The 20783-nt window shown below is 32.9% G+C and overlaps 4 protein-coding genes across 6 annotated transcripts in view; 3 read left to right on the forward strand and 1 right to left on the reverse strand.

Annotated features, from left to right (window-relative positions):
- The window catches only part of LOC145938945 (BRCA1-associated RING domain protein 1), a 162000-nt gene extending 153097 nt beyond the window's left edge, over window positions 1-8903 (forward strand). Inside the window, exons 1-8 of one of the 2 annotated variants that reach the window (XM_083042895.1) lie at window positions 6239-6421; window positions 6697-6882; window positions 7066-7213; window positions 7338-7418; window positions 7512-7708; window positions 7796-8011; window positions 8084-8193; window positions 8269-8903. In XM_083042895.1, the coding sequence (XP_082899021.1) occupies window positions 6351-6421; window positions 6697-6882; window positions 7066-7213; window positions 7338-7418; window positions 7512-7708; window positions 7796-8011; window positions 8084-8193; window positions 8269-8756 (1497 nt within the window). In that variant the 5' untranslated portion in view covers window positions 6239-6350 and the 3' untranslated portion in view covers window positions 8757-8903. Of the gene's footprint in view, window positions 1-6238; window positions 6422-6696; window positions 6883-7065; window positions 7214-7337; window positions 7419-7511; window positions 7709-7795; window positions 8012-8083; window positions 8194-8268 lie in introns of those variants that run through there. The other variant, XM_083042896.1, reaches the window with a different exon arrangement.
- Window positions 8904-9772: 869 nt separating this feature from the next.
- LOC145938465 (NAD(P)H oxidoreductase RTN4IP1, mitochondrial) lies at window positions 9773-13984 on the forward strand. Of its 2 annotated transcripts, XM_083042135.1 has the most exons (8): window positions 9773-10083; window positions 10220-10483; window positions 10839-11071; window positions 11162-11371; window positions 11434-11546; window positions 11634-11901; window positions 11991-12072; window positions 13947-13984. In XM_083042135.1, exons 2-8 carry the CDS (start codon window positions 10237-10239, stop codon window positions 13967-13969), a joined length of 1176 nt encoding a protein of 391 aa, XP_082898261.1. In that variant the 5' UTR covers window positions 9773-10083; window positions 10220-10236; the 3' UTR covers window positions 13970-13984. The 2 variants fall into 2 exon arrangements, with proteins under 2 accessions (XP_082898261.1, XP_082898260.1); XM_083042134.1 differs by lacking the exon at window positions 13947-13984 and having other exon boundaries at window positions 11991-12159.
- Trprs-m (Tryptophanyl-tRNA synthetase, mitochondrial) lies at window positions 12150-20735 on the reverse strand. The gene is made up of 10 exons (XM_083042136.1): window positions 20246-20735; window positions 19806-20042; window positions 19351-19539; window positions 18554-18965; window positions 18120-18390; window positions 13581-13748; window positions 13249-13511; window positions 13055-13176; window positions 12694-12964; window positions 12150-12378 (listed from the first exon to the last, which is right to left on the reverse strand). The coding sequence occupies exons 1-10, from the start codon at window positions 20319-20321 to the stop codon at window positions 12150-12152; spliced, it is 2238 nt and encodes a 745-aa protein (XP_082898262.1). The 5' UTR covers window positions 20322-20735.
- On the forward strand, window positions 14745-17662 carry LOC145938464 (uncharacterized protein C18orf63-like). The gene is made up of 8 exons (XM_083042133.1): window positions 14745-14952; window positions 15157-15310; window positions 15420-15597; window positions 15740-15854; window positions 15977-16067; window positions 16288-16515; window positions 16882-17280; window positions 17364-17662. The coding sequence occupies exons 1-8, from the start codon at window positions 14819-14821 to the stop codon at window positions 17430-17432; spliced, it is 1368 nt and encodes a 455-aa protein (XP_082898259.1). The 5' UTR covers window positions 14745-14818; the 3' UTR covers window positions 17433-17662.
- Window positions 20736-20783: the final 48 nt, after the last annotated feature.

Consider the following 20783-nt stretch of genomic DNA (forward strand, 5'->3'; position numbering starts at 1 on the left):
ACGAGTGACAATTCGAATACCTCTAATATGTAATTGTTACGATATAATAATAATTTCTATAATTTATATATACATTCATCAGAAATATATTTTACTGTAAAATAAATTATTAATCATATAGGAATCTTTCTTTAAAAAAAATTAAAAATTTTTCAATTAATTAATTAATCAATTGGTCATCCACCTTTGCAACCAACGAGATTCGATAAACTCTATAGTGTCATTTCTGAGTTCGATCGCGGGAACTGAGTCAAAGGAGGAAAATTATTTTCAGACCGGCGGCTGCCGTTGTTATCTAAGCTTTTTACATCATCGGGCAACTTCGTCTAGGCAAAAGGTACGGATTCACGTATATATGCCGCTTAATTGGACGAGGGTCTGCGCGAGTGGATAAATGTCAAACGGTGCGTGCACTCATGACTACCTGGGTCTCAAAGGATTAATTATGGTCGACGGAGACGGCGGAAAATTGCAGTCTGCCGTCTGCGAAAATCACAACAACGTTGTCGTTGTCACCGATATAGTCGACACGCACGAGCAGACGATATATCGGGAGAACGGGAGTTTGTGAATCGTCAGCGGTTCGCCCGACAGCCCGCGATAATTACGGCGTCGGCGTGGGCGTAGAGTCGAATGAAGACACGTAGGTAGGTAGGAAGCCTTAGGGGGTCCGCCCGGGGGTCCACTCGTCATCCGACACGAAAGCCGGGACACGAAAGGTAGGCGTACGACCGGCGTGGGTGTGAAGAGAGAAAGAGAGAGAGAAGAGAGCTTTCTAAACACTATATCGATTTCGGCGACGATACGGTTTACTCGTCGTTCGTGGCTAAACATGAATGATGGATGCAAGGTTGCCCTATGCGTGTGTGAAACTAAATTTCTCGCAGTGTCAAAGAATGTCGCGTGGATGTCCAGGTGTAATAATCGAAGATTACTCGTTCTTATTCTACCTGGTCGTGCTTGACTGCTCATTGAATGAATCAGATGCTGTGTTCAAAGCGTTTAGATATTGAAACAATGAATTAAACTATTCGTTAAATATTCATAATTATTTATATGTTTATAGAATAAAATATTCATTGCACAGTCAAACAGATAGATGAATATAAGATAATTTTAAGAATCTCAGAAATATACTAGAAAGTAAAAATATGTGTTATATAAATGTATTATAAAAAATTATTTTATTATTTTTTATGTGAATTTAAGATTAGTCTTTGAAAATTTCTACCAATCAAACACAGTTAATTAGAATAAATATTTCTTATAATAAGCGTTTTCCTTCTCTTTTACTTCATTGGAATTTTAATATTTTAATTCAAGATTATATATATATATATAATAATATAAACAAAAAAATATAATGTCTAATGCACTAATATAAAGTGTTGTCAATTGCATATCTCTTGGAGATTACAAAAAATTGCATACATTTTTTTTCTTGACGAAAAAAAAAAGAATCTCAATAGATTTTGAAGTTTCTTCATGATTATTATCGATTAATCAAAGCGATATATGTGCGCGTCTAGAGAGCAAGGTCTTTCTCTGAACTAAAACTAATTGCAGCTGTATCAACAATAAACAAAATAAGACTAGGTGCGTCTATGTAATTCCTTTTTCCCAGAGAAATTGTATTTTTCACAATTTGTGTGTTAATAGTCTCATTACGAATTTAAAAAAGGAAGTCATTATTTTCTGCAAGATGCATAAATTAAAATAAGAAAAATTTTGTTACGTTTTGTGAAAATTCCTCATCAATTTAACGAGATATATTCATGAATAATCATGAATGTAAAATATAAAAATATTGAAAGACTAAATATATACATTCGTATTTTTCCGTTGTATAAAAAAATAACATATTTTTTAACTGAATATTTCCGTCACCAAACCTGGTGACGAAACTCCGCACAGGATCGCAAGAGGATCATGGAAAATTCATGCACTTGCTCCAAAACACACAAAGAGTATCGAAACTCCTTTCCAGGCTCTCCAGCCAACGCCTTCATGTCGCTTCGCGAGTTTTATCGACTCACGAATTTATCCGCGGACTTATTCGCGGTCTAAGGATTCTTCCGCGGATATAATTTTACAAGAGACAAAATACGAATCGAAACACTGAGCAGAGAATTGAAGATATCGAGAGATTAGGCATCTCTGTTAGACATGGTACATTTCCGTATGGTTTATTTTCGCATCCATGTTTATAAAGTAACGACAATGTTTTCATCACCGAATCGAACCAAATTTCGCACAAGCTAGTTAGAAAATTATCGATCAGGATGCATGACACTTGTTTCTGCAAAAACTCGGACGCAGAAGCGCGTTCGAGATGAGCCAACGCCTCTTATCTAGTCTCGCGATCATTATCGACTCGCAGAGTTGATACCTGAGACAGGTTCTTAAGTGGAGATTCTTCCGGAACGAGAAAAAGGCCAGCGGAGAAAGATTAAGATATATATGTATATATATCCCAGCGGTATCCGGTTCTCCACCTTGAGGGTGACGGCTGCTCGGGGCCGCCGCGGCAACGCCTCTTCTGACACAAACGTCAAACGTAAGATACGGAGAAGTTAAGTAACGTAGATACGCAGAGAAAGAAAGAGAAAAAGAGCGGGTCACGGATTAGAGATACACGTCGTTCCTCATCGCCGCTCCTCGGTCGCGAAGCGGTCACGGGGAGACGCGAAAAGCGGAAGCGGGAGTGCGGACGGAGAGGTGCGACTCCGCCTAGTCGCGCGCGCGAGAGGCACCTCACCCTGGGTAAACACACTGCGGGATGCACCACTACTACTACCACCACCACCACCACCATCACCACCACCACCGCCACCACCACTACTACTACCACCAAAGGGCACCACTACCACCAAAGGGCACCACTACCACCGCTATTACTAAACGGCACCGGTGTGTGTACGATCAACGCCCCGCGCCACCCACCGCCTCCTCGTCGACGACAAGATAGACATCTCTTCTGTGTTTTCTGGCCTCCCCGACCTTGTCGTCCTTTCGTCCAGGTTCCTTCTCGTCTCTCTAATCGTATTTTTCAGCTATCTATCTATTTATTGCATCTTTATTCTTCGATCATCCGCGTGACGATGACTCACCCTCACCGACACGGCGATGCTTTCTCCTCAGCTTCCTGGTACTCTGAGTAAAATATACCGGGCGCCTCGGTCAGGCGCTTCTCTCGAAATCGCGCACTCTCGATTAAGTTTAAGTTTGGCCCGGGTACCGCGAACCGCGAGTCTTCGCGACGACACCACGGAAAAAGATAGACGGAGAACAGACGGAGGGATGCTGGAAGCACCGCGCGCGACAGTCAGAGAGGAGGTCGTGGGCGGCGGCGGCGACGACGACGACGGGGTACGGGGGTGGCAGGGCTGGAGTTACGTGGCCTCCGCGTTAGCTTGCGGGGAGGGGAAGACGGTTCCTCGAGGGAGAGCCGATATCCACCCTAATCGGAAAGAGAGACGGACAGAGAACGAAGAGGGTGAGATTGTCGCGCGAGACCCACCGGAGTAAGACGCCGACAAAATATCGCCGAGAGACTACCCGGGTGCCGCTTTCGACGGCACCCTCGTCGCTTATCGACGTCGCTGTTGTCGCTGCTATTGCCACCGCTTCGTCGTCCGCTGCTCGTCGTTCTGTCCTCTTTCTCTCTATCTCTTTTTTCCTCTTCCTCTTTTTATCCGCCCCTGTAGCTGGGCGACGATCGTCGCCTCGCCGTGCGATCACGCTTCCGGTCTTTCGCGGGAAATCCTCGCGGACGACGTAGCCATGGATACTGCAGGATCCGACAGGGAGAGGCGACTGCCCCGTCGCGCGCGCACCTCGTGCCCCTTCCTCCTGTCTCCGCCGCGATGCGCGCCCCACGTCCGAAAATGTCAATATCCTCTCTCGCGCGCTGCGCCCGCGATGCGCCCTTCCACCCCTCAAACCACCCTCGTCGTCGTACAGGTGCGCCCCCTTATATACGCGCTTTCTATACCGCTCCCGTTTCCCGTTCTCTCGTTCTCCGCTAACTCCTTGCGACACCCCTACGATCCTTTCTCTTCGTACTCCGTTTCCCCGTGGCGATTCTTGTCGCTTTCTCTCTTATTTTTTTTTCTCTTTTAGCTCGCGCTATCATCCCTTGTCAACTCAGGGGCGAAATTATGATCGTCGAAGGCCCCGGGTATTATCGGAATATGTAAAAGTTTTGATCAGTAACAAGAATTTAGGCTCACGACGGGAAAGTATTTCGTTACGTATCGACCTTCGTTACTAGAATTACACTTCGTATCGTGCGAATTTATTTTACGAAAGTTACTGTCTCAACCCTGCTACGTATTCTAATAACCTGCCTCAAACACGACTCTGTTCACATTTTTTTGTACTATCACCCTAGCCGCTCGTTCTGTTTTTCTTTCAACCAAATTTGTAATTATTTCTATTCTTTCTCCCCGATGTAAACGCAAATTTTGACAAGAGGATGATTTCTCCTAAAGACTTATTCTATTTTCATCCCTTTCCTCATTCTTTCTATAAACTCGATACATTCTCCTACCTCGTAGCAAGTGCATATGGATCTTTTCGATTAATTTTGCTTCTCACTTACCATGAACACGTGCAAAGTGATCGACGTTCTCGTCGTCATCATCGTCGGCATCGCTGTCGTTGCATTAAAACGTAATCATAGGGATCAGTGATCGATGTCGAGCAGGCGCGTTTATTCAGAGAGAATCCGCGCTCGTTCATATCCGAAGAAGAGAACTCTCAATTCTCGCAATTTTATCGTCTAATCGTCTCGTACAATAATCCAATCCATCTGCGGTGCTCCAATGCGTGATGAATATAATTCTGCAAGCACATTTCCAAATACAATAAATAAAGATATAAAAAGATAGAAAATCGATATCGTATATAAAAAAAACAAGACGTATTATTCTCTAAAAACATTAATATATTTACTTACTTATATTTTCTTCGTTCTTTTATACCAGTCATAATAAGCTAACGTAACAATCAAACTACGTGGTCATGTCTGATTAAAAACAGTCCTCTTCTACTTGCAGATTTAAGAATTGTTTTACGCCACTCGAGGTCAAAAAATCGCGCTGAAAAAATATAAAATACAGAATTATCATAATTATCTAAGTTATATCAATTAAAAAATCTACATTTTTATAATTATTTTATATATTATAATTATAATTATAATTATATGTACACTGGCGGATCCTAGGGAGGAAAGGTTGGAGTTAACCTCTCTCTTCCAAATTAAAAAAAATAATTGTAATCCGATTATTCCGCTAGAGAGAGAGAGAGAGAGAGAGAGAGAGAGAGAGAGAGAGAGAGAGAGAGAGAGAGAGAGAGAGAGAGAGAGAGAGAGAGAGTGTGTGTGTGTGTATTTGTTTGGCATTGTTCTATTTATGATGCATATTATATTCATGACGTTTTATAATAACTGAACGTTTCGTGCAGAGCTGCGTAAATATATAAATAAATGTATATAAAAATGATTGAAGAGCAAATATATATTAATCATACTCGAGTGCGATGCAACTGTACCTTTTAATACAACCTTCTTTTATCATCACTCAGACGAGAGAGAAAATAGTACATATAATGTCGAAAGTTTAATTGATCCACATTTAATTACATTTCTTGTATCTTCTGCTCTTTTTTCTCCATAGCTCAACCGTGTACACTTACCTTATTTTGCAAAAGATGCAAAAAGACGTGGCTCGAAACAATCAGGTCGCGTTGAAATGTGCACACCAACTTGCCGTTTGAAATATTTGCTGCTTGTGTCCTGATTGGTCGATCGTGTAATCGAGTCGTATCAATATAGCATACAGTTCGATTCAAACAATATACATGATTTTGCGGCAAACCGAAATCACGGAAAAGGAGTTTACTTTGACCCGCTTTTTCAAAAGAGAAAAAATATCGCTTTATAACACTTCGTAGACGATATTATTAATTACAATTATACACGAATATCGTAATTATAATACAATTCTTTCTTGGTCGTAAAAGAAAAATTGCAAAATACGTGTTTCACAGCTACTTCGATAGAGGTCTCTGTGATCTCTCTCGTGCTGGAATCTTAGGGCTTATACGTATGTACAAAAAAATCCACCAATCACGCGTCTAGTAATGTTCTTACTACAGACACTTCATTGGTTGAAAATTTGAAAATAGACCTTTAGTGCAAATCGTTTAACCTATCTATATGACATATATTCGAACTGGCGGAAATCTAAAAATATAAATAAATAAAAAGGAGAATTGTTTATATACGTATCTATAATAATATATATTATACACAATTTGGAAAATTGGTAAATCATTTTACAAAGATGGATATTTCATGGACAAATACTGCTAAAGCATTGCAGGATTTTGCAAGTATTTTAGTTTGTGGAAAATGGTAATTGCATTATAAATTTCTGTTTATTAAGAATTATTTTGATCAAACTACAATTCATAATTACTTACTAATCAATTCTATTCATATTAATAAAATATTACAAGATATCATTAATGATAAATTAATAATGATTGATTAAATTAATCGTCAGAGTTTGATTAAAGTATTCCAAAGTGACAACAATATCAAATTATATTCATGATTTTGTATATATTATTTACTGCTATATATATATAAGATTTATATTGATTTAACATATCAATATCTTTTTGCAGTGGATCTAAACCAATATCTCCTGCAAGACTCACAAATTGTGGACATTTTTTCTGTCATGAGTGTATCAAGTCTGAGACACGATGTATTAAATGTGATGTACCTGTGCAACCACGAGAAATTCATTCCGACTACTTAGTATCAAATCTCATTCAGGGTTGCGATACTATTGCACAAATTATTAAAAGGTTTGTATGATTAGATTTTCTTTAAATATAAATATATGAAAAGTTGCTATGAAATGATTATTATTAAATCAATATGTATATATTAATAAATATTATATTAACATGTACCATATCAATATGTATTAACTATTGCATAGCTATATATGTATAAAATTGCTAATAAATAATATAAATATATCACAGGGAAAATATATGGGACAATATTGTGGATGTATGCAATACGTCAGTGTCTGAAATAGTTAGTACACCAAGAAAACAATCTTATATTAAAAAGAATATAAATAAACCAAACGCAAAAGGAGAAACACAATTGCATACTACATGTTTAAAGGTATCAAATACTAGTATAATTTCTTTCTCTCCCTTTCTGTCTTTAGTTTGAAATAATATTATGATCATTTTTTATCCGAATTAAATTATTGCTATATATTAAATATTATATAAATTACTTATAGAGAAATGCTGCAGAAGTAAAACGCTTGTTGATCGCTGGTGCAAATCCTAACACAAAAGATAATGCAGGTTGGACACCACTGGTAAAAAATACTTATACATTAATTTTTTTCAATTATATTTTTATGCTATTTTTTTAAGATTGAATTATTCTGTCTTTTTGTATAATATTTTAGCAAGAAATGATCAGTTATGGGTATATTGAAATATGTAAATTACTATTAAGTTGTGGAGCATTGCCTAATATATCGGGTTATGACAAGAAAACTCCATTACACGAAGCTGCTGAGAATAATAGAATTGAAGAAGCTAAGTTATTATTGGATTATCATGCTGACAGAAATCTATGTGATCAGTATGGCAAAAAACCTATGTATGTATATGCACATTATATAGTATTATAAGGTAATATTGAGAAACAGTTTTTTAATTCTCTTATGTGATTTTAATTTGATTACAGAGACTATTGTACATCAGACGAGATGCGACAGCTTTTGATGACTGTACAGTCCTCTGAACAGATATTGGACCAAAGTATTAATCAAACACTAGATACGTCATTATATGTAAAATGTGATAAAGTTGTGATTTATCCATCAAACTTAAAACTTGAAAATCAGAAACTGCTTAGTCTCATAGCCACAAAACATAAACTCAAGATTTTAACCACATATAGGTACAATTTTTCTTATTAACGACAAAATATAAGCGTGTATAAGCAAATCTATATTTCAATTTTATATTTCAGATCATCTGTCACACATGTCATAGTGGAGGTAAATGAACGGAATATTACCAAATTGACACTTGATGTTTTGTTCACAATTGTTCATGGCAATTGGCTTCTTAATAGTGAATGTAAGATAAAACATAATTATGTGTTTGTAGTCATCCTTTAATATAACCTAATGAAGTTGTACAATTTTTTTAAAGGGATTAAATTGGCAGCAGATATAGAGGATATATCTAATATGGATTTTGAATTGTTTGAAGGCGAAGGGCCAATTTCTGATGTTTTAAAAAAAGCGAGAAGAAACGCGGAAAATCAAAATCCGCGTTTATTCAATAACTGTTTCTTTTATTTTGCTATACAAGCAGATAAAACTTATCAGATTGGTGATTTAAAATTGAAAAAAGATGATTTGATACGACTTGTAAAAACAGGAGAGGGAACAGTACTCTCTAGAGAACCAAAGCCAGAAGATCTGAAGGATATGACGCAAATGATACCTTTTCATATTGTGAATGATTCTTCTCATCCTTTGCACAAATGTACACATTATATTATATATATGCCAGGTAGAGGTGAACCGCGTATTAAATACAAAATGCCGCATATCAAGAGTCTGCCACTTATATGGTTAATTGAATGCATAGAGAAATTTACTCTGGTTAATCCGGCTCACTTGGGATTATCCTAAGTATCTAAAAATGTGCATATTATCTTACAATATTCTTTATTACTATTTTTCTTTAATATTTTTATATATCGTAATACTATTTTTTTCTTTTCAATATTAGAAGTTAATTTTATTATACAAGGCATTTTGTACATCTGTTTAATTTAATTATTGTAACAGTTATTAACTAATTTTTAAAAAATTACTTTATATAACATATAAGAGAAAAATACTTATAATTATATAATTTAAAATTTAATATGATAATTGTATAAGACTTGTATAAAAATGTACAAACTTATATTGATAAGATATTTTAATAAACAAGATAAAATTTTTATTTAAAGAAGTATTTTTAAATATACATGTTATATTAATATTGTTTATATATATATATATATATATTAATATTTTATTATTATATTTAAATTAATTTAAATTAGAAGGCGCCATTGACAAACTGCGTTCATACTGTTCATAGAGTTAAGGGTGCATTTTCACTTGACACTGTGACGCTGGATTTCAGCGTCAAGCATCAATAATTAAATCAAACTGGTTAACTTCACTTCGCTCACCGGTATATACAAAGTGCAACTAACACATTTGATATACAACTGACAATGAGATTAAATTAAATTAACGCTTAAACTGACGCTACAAATATTTGATCGATCAATCGGGATGGAGAAATCCTTATCTCTTTCGCTCTGATCAATCAAATGATTCAAATGATAGAAATGATTGAAAAATTCACGTGCCATAACAGTAGGAAGGAGGAATAAAAACACGGCCCACAGACGTAATAAAATACGAAGATGGAACATCAGCCACCGAGAGAGCACGTGTCGATATACGCGCGCGTTCGACTTTAACCTTCAAGTGGCGCTGCGTCACGTGGTCGCGCGGCGGTCGGAATTCGGCGGCGCGGAGTGGGGGAGAGTGGTGGGGGGTGCGCCGTGCGCCGCGCGCGCATCCCCCCACCACTCACCCCCACTCCGCGCCGCCGAATTCCGATCGCCGCGCGACCACGTGACGCAGCGCCACTTGAAGGTTAAAGTCGAACGCGCGCGTATATCGACACGCGCTCTCTCGGTGGCTGATGTTCCATCTTCGTATTTTATTACGTCTGTGGGCCGTGTTTTTATTCCTCCTTCCTACTGTTATGGCACGTGAATTTTTCAATCATTTCTATCATTTGAATCATTTGATTGATCAGAGCGAAAGAGATAAGGATTTCTCCATCCCGATATATCGATCAAATATTTGTAGCGTCAGTTTAAGCGTTAATTTAATTTAATCTCATTGTCAGTTGTATATCAAATGCGTTAGTTGCAGTTTGTATATACCGGTGAGCGAAGTGAAGTTAACCAGTTAACGTTTGATTTAATTTTAATATTATGCAACCTATACAATCCTAACCAAGAAATTTGTTTACATGTTACTTTAATCTCGAACATCTAATATGAATATATTCATTATTTAAGGAGAGATTTAATAAGAAATGTTACAAAAAACAATCCTGAGATTAAAATGCATCGCACAATCGGCGCAGCTTCGCTCTTTAGGGAAACTGTCGATGAATCTGGAAGAAAAATCTAATAAGATGCAAGCTTGGCAGATACATTCATATAATGGATTGGAAGATTTAAAACTGTCTAATATCAGAATGCCGATAATTATGCAACCAACAGATGTTTTGGTAAAGGTTGAAGCTGCTAGTGTGAATCCCATTGATGTTGCGATGACAAGTAGGTACTCTATTCTGTATGTGTTCTTTATTCTGGAAATACATGTAAAAATCACAGCATGTATAAAATTATAAAATAAAATATCACATTCTATATATTTGTAATCGAAAGTATATCTAAATAAATATAACATTAACTTAATAATATTATATAATATATAAACATATATATTATAAAACATAAGTTATATAAAAATGGTAAAAAATTAATGCTGTTATGTTTTAATAAAGTTTCCAATATACTTTTAATTGATAATAAGGTTTTTGCAATAAAAGGCTCATTTAATCTTATATAACTAACAAGCTGCAATAAAAGATCTAAGTGTTATAATAAAAACATGTATATTTTATTACAGATGGTTATGGTACAACTCTTTTAAATTTGATGCGTAAAGCCAAGAATTGCACTGACGGAACATACAATGAACTAGACTTGCCATTGACATTAGGCAGAGACTTTGCAGGAGTAATTGTATCAAAGGGGCATAATGTGGGAAGCAGACTCGAGTTAGGTGAGGAAGTTTGGGGAGTAGTTCCAACAGAACAACAAGGCTGTCATGCAAATTATGTCGTGGTTAACAATAAAATGGTAATATATTTTATCTTTTAAATATTATAAATATTATAAATCGCCAGCAAAAAAGTTACATATTGAATAACATATTTCTTTTCTTGCAAGATAAATCCGCGCCCTCGAAATTTATCTCATACAGAGGCTGCAAGTATTTTATTTGCTGGACTGACTGCATGGTCCGCACTATGGATTACAGGAGGGCTATCTTATAAAACTGCAATAGTCACAAGGTTAAATAGACGCGTTCTTGTTATGGGAGGTTCTGGTGGAGTCGGAACCTTGGCTGTACAGCTGTTGAAAGCTTGGAACATGCATGTAAATATTTCATCACGCATATTGCATTAAAATTTGCAATATATAAATTTCAATTTATTTAGGTAATTAGCACGTGCAGCAGTGATGCCATGGATTTGCTACAGAGTTTAGGTGCCGATATTGTTATTGATTATAAGCAAGATGGTGCTGATTCAAAAATTATTTCAGAGGGACCGTAAGTAATTTCATATTAAATCGAAATGTATTATGTTCATATGTATATAGTTATTGCATACATATATATGTTTACATTTGCAAATAGGTATGACATAATCTTAGATTGTGCCAATCGAGGACCGGAGCACGTCAGAATGAAAGGATATCCGCACAGTACTTACATAGGTTTAAATTCACCATTGTTAAAAAATACTGATCAATATGGACTAGTCGTAGGAATGGCAAAGAATGTGCAAGATTTTTTAAAGTTTAACATTCCAAACGCAGAAAATAAAAGCTGTGTAAAATGGGGATTTTTTGTACCCTCCCAAACGGGAATTAACGTCCTTCAGAAACTTGTGGAAAATAAAAAAGTATGTATTATTATCTAAACATTTTTTTAATGCATTTATTTTGTAAATAATGTTGCATAATTTGATATTTTATGTTTTGCGTTTTGCAGATTGTACCTGTTGTTCAACAAGTGTATCCCTTTCAAGATTTGCCACTGGCATATGAAAAAACGAGGCAAGGCCATTTAAGAGGTAAACTAGTCATTGATATGAGATAGCAACATGCTATTTTATAAAAATTGTATAGTTTATTTATAAATAGTTGTTTCCTACATGATATTTATAGTGCTTGTTATATTTTTCACTTCCTGTATTGTATCAATACCAAAAACTTTGTTCGTAACTTCCTCCCAACAATTTGTCGCAAGCTCTGTCGCCCTTTCTGTACCTTTATTCAAAATTTCGTCCAAATAAGCAGGTTCTTTAATTAATCTCAATATATCGTCACGAATTGGAGATAATTTCTCAATTACTATATCCGCTAACATCAATTTATATCTATTAAATAGAGATAAAAATTTACATCAATAAAAAACCTTAAAATTTGCTCATTAACTAGTCAACTTCAGAAAGTTTGTTGCATATACACGTGTGAGTAAAAGAATATCTTTTTTTTTTTCTAATAAAAATTATATTAACAATATGTAAGATGTGATTTGCCAGTCGAATTTTTAAAAGTGTTGGTCAATAAAATCTTAAAACCTTGTTTAAAAATTATATTTTTAATATAATTATATTTTTATATTTATATAAATATTTATATAATTATAAAAAATATAATATAATTATATATAAATATATACGAGTACTTACTGTCCTGTATTTAAATCTACGGCTTCCTTACATATTTCATCTGGTGTTTTTCCAGTAAACAGAGAATGTATATTAATCAAATTTGCCACTCCTGGTCGTTTTTCCGGCTCGTAAGTCACTTCAGATGTAAAATCAGTCATAGCCTTCTTTATTTTTTCCAACAAAACATCTGGTTCATCCAAGATATCCAATCTGGACTTGGGATCTGCATGTGACTTCGACATTTTCTTCATAGGATCACGTAAGGACTTGATCCGTTGGCTTTGGCCATCTAAAAATATAAAAGTTCGTTAGACGAAAGATTTTATAAAATCAGAAACAACTTGATTGAATTTTGAAACTTACTATCTTAAAGGCTTACCGCTGATAAGGGTATGTGGTATTGGGAAAGTTTGCCCAAATTTGCTGTTAAATATATGCGCTAAATCTTGTGCCAATTGTATATGTTGAACTTGATCTTGTCCGACTGGAACGTGCGTTGCTCTAAATAAAGGATCTTTATATAACTTATTGCATCATGTGTAAACATTACATATTTAATATAGAGATATTTACTTGTATAATAATATATCAGCTGCCTGTAGAACAGGATAGATGTATAAGCCTAAAGGGATGTTCTTTAAAGATTCACTTTTTTCCTTGAATTGCGGTAAGTGTGCTAGTCGCGGCATAGTCGTGATGGTACTTAAAATCCAACCCAGTTCTGTGTGCATGGGTACTTTGGATTGTTGAAACAAGATGCTCTTTTCAAAGTCTATACCGCAAGCCATTAACGTCGCAGCCATCATCAGAGTATTTTCCCTCAATTTTTTTGGATCCTACAAATTACATATTATCAATGGATAATCTCGGCAATAATATCAGCATGTATTTGCTAATTTTTTTACTTGTGATAAAGTTATTGAATGCAAATCTACTATACTGCACAAAACTTCTTCGCCTGCATTCTGTAATTCTACCCATCTTTGAACAGCACCAAAATAATTGCCTAAATGTACGTTCCCAGTTGGCTGAATTCCAGAGAATATCCTTTTTGGGTATTTAGTCTGTGTTGTCTACAAAATAAAATATACATAGTAAAGATAACCTATAATCAATTTTTCTTTAAATAATTTTATAACAATGCAATGAATGAAACTTTATTTAAAATGTGATAATAATTCATGTAATGTTTTAAACTATAATAATTAATTGCATATTCATTAAAATCTTCAGAAAATTAAATAAATTCCTTAAAAACAATTCTCTTTCAGAAAGAAAAATCGTAATTAGATGAAAATGAATTGAACCTGATGGCTATATTTTCTTATCCTTTCGAGCTTCACCATTCGAGCTGTTTCCAAACGAACATTTCTCAATATTTTTAGCATATTTTTGTAATATATGTGAATAAATGCAAATGTCAAGTTTATCAATCCTGAAAGTGAGGTTAGATAATTTCAATCACGATAGTTCAACTTTTTGACACACGAGACACGAGACACGTGCGCATTTAAAAGCCAAGACTTCTTTGTTTTGATTGGTCAATTAATAAATACTACTCTACTCATATGAATGAAGATGTATTTTAATGTTGAATGATTTCCAGTATCGCCAATAATTTTTTAAAAAGCGTGTTTCGCGAATAATATATATATATATATATATATATAATATAATAAATATATATATATTAACAGAAAAATTATTTGCTAATTACAATTATATAAAAAAATTTATATTTAACAAGAAATATAAAAATGTTTCTTGGATTATCTTAATTTGTAAAAATCGCCAATTAATTTTTAGAACGAGAATAAGAGGCTTGATTGTATTAGTGTATCTAATATAAAATTATAGTTTTATATATCTCAAATTTAATTAACTCCTAATTAATTATTTCAAAAGAAATTTTGTTTATAAAAGTAATATTGATATAATTAATAAATTTAATCAATCTTCTTGATATTTTATTAAATTGGTCATAATTAATTTATTTCGATTGAGTGTAATAAAAATAGGGATATTGTGGTATATTTTCCTCCCTCACTCATTCTAAACAAACTTCATATTCCACTGTGGAACGATCGCATTTTCTATTGTACATTTTGTATCAAATATAAATGTTTGATTATTAAAAGTAATCATGGTTTCTACCGTAAAAATATTTGACATTACTATACCACAAAAAAGCGGGCTTTGCTGTGCGATTTGCAAAATCATCAATTCTGAAAAGAATCTGATTTATTCTAAATATTGCGCGAAGATACTCAAGTGCCGGTAAATATCGATTATTAAAAATATTATCGTTCTTTAAAATATTACAAAATAATATTAATATCAGCATTTCTTCTACTGCTGAACTTTCTGAATTAAAAGCAAAACTGATAGCAATTAGTTTTTTTAAACAAATTTCACGAATTTCTATTATCAGAGACTTTTTTCTATTTCTTTCATGCGTTGTGAATATACATTGGATTTTAGAGAATTTCTTCAAGAAACTCCTCAGGCAATGGCTGCTCCGATAAGTAATAGAAAAATACTCGAATCTGGTGGTTCTATCTACATTATTGTTACGAGAGAATTTTTCGAAAGTTGCGCTTTCCAGAATCATTGCGAAGCATTGAATATACAGATGGTATGCATTCGCACAATTTGCAGAAGAGATGAGCGCTCTAAATCTCTGTAAAATATAAATTTCTCGCAAGAAATAATTGACATTATTTGTTTGATATAATTATACACAGATAGATGTATTAGAGCCCATACCAACTTATGTTTACAAGACTTGTCTACTTTACACCGTGGAATACAAAGTGGCACCACAATGGAATAAAGTCGGGTCATACCTTGTCGAAGGACAAGATTTTCTTAGCTCGACCGGAAATGTCGATGCAATAATGTTGAATATCAAGGAGATTCACGGTATAAAATTTTCTTTGATTTTATAATCAGAAACTTTTAAATATACATATGCTATATTCTAATAGTACATAGAGTTTTTTATGCGATATAAAAAACGATTTAGACTTAAGCCGAGATATTATAGTACAGAAATATTTTATAGATAACAGCGCTCAGCTTCTTATGGAAACTGTAAATCTAAGAATACCATTTGTAAAACTAAATAGAAAACACTCTTTACAAGACGATTTACAGCCGCCAGTACGCGTTTTACCAAGGTAAGGGATATTAAAACTTTATATAAATATTAAATCGCTATTATAAAATCTCAAAATTTTATGTCAGTCAATTAATTACTTAAATATAATTTACTAACGTTATTTAATAATTTTGTAAATAGTATGAGAATGGCAAATGTGCTACGTGTATCAAAGACAATCAAGTCTCTATTCAAGGATTATGAGGACCTACGCGCATATTGGAAAAATATGGTAAATTTCCCACTTATTTATGAAGACTAATATCTTCTAAGATTATCAATTATATCAAATTTTTGTTTCTTTATATTTATATTTCTCACTGCTTAAAACAAAGATTAAAAAAGATTAGCCGAAAATAAGAAATAAAATTGATTAAATTATATTTGGATATTATTAAGTTAAATCAAATAACTTTGCAAGCTATAAGAAATAATTTATCTTTTTATTTTAGCACGGCTATATGTTACCAGATTACCAGGACGGATTTTTATTTTACAATATCGAATTCTTTTATTTTAAGTCAAGCATTTTTCTATATCCTGAAATGTGTTTGACCTCAGGACCTTTAGAAATTCTTCCGTCTACGACGGACCCGCTGACCAGAATTTATAAATTTATAGGGGATCTAAGAAGTAAAGTGACCAAATTATGCGAACAACAATTAGACATATGTCCGAAAGTGAGAAAACAAGCTACATATATATATACTCATAATATTTCCATTTTTATCGAATTTTCTCAATCAAATTCTTACTTAATTCTCATATTAATTTTTTCTAATTCTAATTAATATATTTTTTTCTTATATAATTACATTCTAATTGCTATTATGGCTTATATATGATACGTATATACAAATATCAAGTATTTAATTTTTTCTAAAATATATTAATTATGAGCAAATTAAAATTATTTCTAAAAAATTCTAAAATATATCTATTATTCTAAAATCAGAGAGAGATTGAATCAGTGAATTTAGTTATTGTGTAGTCACAACTGTATCACTTTAATAATAATATAATAATATAACTTGTGTCTCGCACAGAATATGTTTCAAACATCGGTTCTAACTTGCACACCAGTATTACCAAGAGTTGGACTTTCAGCCTATGATACAGGATATGGCACACAATCGAGAAGAATTAAAAGTCTGACACCCTTGCTTCGAATGCCTAATACCTGTGATATTCCTACAAAACGGTCGCGATTATCATTATCGAGAGCTGATGACTCGCTTACGTGCGCGACTGAAATTGATGATTTCGATTTGAGTTTCAAGCCGCATTTCTCAAATAAATTAAATCTGGTAAAAACTGATGACATTTCAACGATATTATGCGACGTAAATAATATCAACAAACCAATTGTACGGAATGATGAGAGCAAATCGTGTTATTTTAAAACTGAGGGACAAAAATCTGATTGTGAGAACAAATCCTTCATGGTAAATATATATGTTATCTGTATGTAATAATTTTTCATATAATACGAAACAATTCTTGATAAAGATAATATTATATGTTCAAGGAGCTGACAAACAAAGAAGAAAAACCCGAAAAATTAAGTCTAAAAGAAAAGCTGTCAAGGAATTTTTAAGAAAATATTTTTTCGAATTACTTTTTCAATAATAGTTATTAATTATAATAATAGTTATTTTATTTTTTTATTCATTTTTCTCTATTTAAAACATAGTTAATAAATATGCAAAAAGAAAAATATTTCTATAATAAAAGAATTAGTAGAAAAAAGAAAAAAAAAAGAAATAAATTTCCATTCAAAATAAATATAAATATAAATTAGTTACAAATTAAAAATTCAAATTACAAGTTATGAATTAATTATCTTAGAACTCACAAAAACAAGAAAAAACATGCTTAAAATTTTTCTCATTCAAATAGTTACAAACTGTATTCGCATTAATTTATAAATAAATACGATTAAATTTTAATATGTTTTACGATTTTTACATTCCTCTATTGCCTCCAGCAAAGCACGTCTGTCTCTCTCATACTCGATACCAATCTCTATCAAATCTCTATCCGAAAGTGTTAAAAATAGATCAATGTCCACCTATAGAATAAAATAATAACATAACGAACTGTGTACGCACAATTTAGAAATTATTAGCAGTAACATCAGAGTTAATTTAAGAGTTAAATGAAGAGCTAAATGGAGTAAATAATTAATTTATCACTATTAGCTATATTTTGCAAGAAATAATATATTATCACTTATCCATTTTCCGACAACTTTGATGCGTTCTGATATAGAAATAATACTTACTTCTTGTTCCAGAAATATAGGAATATGTTGGCTTAATCCAAAGCGTCTCAATATCATGATCATTTTCGTCTGCAACCAATTCAAAAGCATTCCTTTCGGTGGTGTTTTGCAACGTGGTGGTGTCGGAGTATTTTCTCCAAACACATTCTCATCATTAACATCGGGGGGTACGTGGGGTGATTTGAGAGGGCTGAATTCGGGTGTGAATCCGAGAGTAGCATTAAGATCGCAAGAGAAATTCTTCGTGTCATCCGTAGATCGTGATTTAAATCTGCAAGAATTTGTGTTTCTTAAAATAATAATATTTTTTAGATATTTATAATATTTTAAAGAATGCTAATTTAATACAAAAAGGATATTCGTATAAGGTATCATGTATAAGGATATTCTAATTTCAATAAATAATTGCTAATTCAATTACACCTATAATCTACCTTTCAACAATAGAAGGTGATTCAAACTCCCTTGTCACATAATCTTTTTCTGTTGTCTTTTTGCTTTCGTCTTTATCTTGGAAAACTACATTCGATTTTATTGTAAGATCATCCTTCTCAAAGCAAACAGTATTCGGGGATAGCACGAATATATCGTACGTTAAGTTTGGTGATAGTAAATCTTGCTTATCGGATTCTGTAGATACAGATAAGTGCAATTTGGTTTTTCGTTTTTTATTTTCGTTATTTTTAATTAGTTTAGAATCTATTGTCGTGCCGTCGATATTTTGTTCTATAAGTTCAATATTATCTGATGTATCGTTCCAATAATTATTCGTAACAGAATCTTCGTTTACCAAAGCGGCTATTTCCGGTATCGTAGAATGTTTCATCATCAGGCGAGTGTATTCATCTGCGTTTAATACAAGTTTGTTTTTTTAGTTACAATTTTCACATGTTTTTTGTACTTGAAACAAATAAATAAATAATAGGAAAAAGAAGAAAATAAGTCTAAAAAAATGTAATGATGTCTGATAAGAAGAAATTTTTTTTTTCTACAACTTAGACTTTTGCAGTTCAAAAGTGAGCAACATTCTGTCTTGAAGTTAAATAATTGGAAAAAATCTTTTTCACAAAAATGTTTAAAAATTTTTTAATGTTTTTCATTAAACTGTCATTATGTGATAATTAGCTATATAAAGAAATTAGCTATATAAGATAAATATAGATAGTTTTATCGCATAAGTCATTATATATATTGCGCATGAATTTTGTGATTTAGAGAAAAATTGTCTCACTATCAGTCGAAAGCGGCATGCCCAATTCCAACAGTCTAAAGAAGAGTTCTTTGTCGTTTTTCATGGCAGCAACACATAATGGAGTAATGTCATCATTAGCCGCGTTCGCCAAAGCGTCCGGACAAGCGTTGTACACTATTTCGAACATCTTCTTGTTGATCGCAGCAGCTAATCCGAGGACCGACATACCTATAATAATTAGAAAGTTAATAATTAACAGTAAAATAAATGAATAAAAGACTTCGTCCCATTCGTTTAAAGACATTGTAATATTATACATAGTTTCTAATTTTTAAATTATTACACAACTATATGTGATTTATGTGATTTTTTTGAAACAATCATAAAATTTTATGACGTTAAAAATTTTTATGTAAGCATTCTCTAAAATAATTATTTTGATAACGAAAATTAATTGCGATTTATTTCGAACGATTACGATTTGCTTTGTTTACCGAGATAAGTCACTTTGTCAACTTTGGCGCCCTTCTCTAAAAGCAATTTTACAGTGTCGATATTTCCATTACGAATTGCTTGCATCAGCGGGGTCCAACCAAATTTATTCTTTCTGTCTATAACATGACAGTTTTCTTTCTCGTTCAAAATTTCTTTCACGATTCGGAAACAATCATTCGCTGCGCTTGTATGTAGCAAATTCTCATCATAATTATTCACAGCATTCAAGGTGTATCCTTTAAAAAATTATTTTATATTACTTATTTTTATAATAATATAACATTTATACATATAGTGTGCGTTTTACAAATTTTAACGAGACGCGTATATAATCAAGATTTATGTATGCGAAAATGAATGTAAAATCTTTTTGCGAAATGAAAGACTCATATTGTATGGATCATTAAATGCATTGTATATTTAAAAAGAATGTCTTTACCTTGCTTTTGCATCGCCACAATCACTTGTGTTTCCACAGCTTTTTTGAAACTAACGTGCGATTTTGTCTTCCACATTATCTCTATTTTGACTATACATAAGATTTTTTAATATTTATTCACATCATATAAATTAATAAATCAAATAAATTAATAATCTTTCTGACGTTGGGATATTTGATTTTTATTACTTCATATTGTATTCGCACTCTCTCTCTTCTCTTTCTTGTCTATTTATATCTACATATATTAATCGAATTATTACAATTCTTATACTTGTAGGAAACAAAACACACTCTGACTTTCAAAACATAACAGAACTCTGTATTAGTTCGGATATTTTTGCTTAGATTACACACGTACAAACACACACACACACACACAAATATATATATGTATATATATACCACAATATAATATATATAAAAAATATATATTATATTTATATATATACACGCGCGTGTATATATATTATTCCTTTGCAATGTGACCCATTAGCAAATGTTTCCTTTTTTCAGATAGAGTTATTTATATATATAA

Source organism: Prenolepis imparis, unplaced genomic scaffold, assembly GCF_030444845.1.
Source record: "Prenolepis imparis isolate NDT839.2.m4 unplaced genomic scaffold, iyPreImpa1.0 SCAF_7, whole genome shotgun sequence".
NCBI classification, from domain to species: Eukaryota; Metazoa; Arthropoda; class Insecta; order Hymenoptera; family Formicidae; genus Prenolepis; species Prenolepis imparis.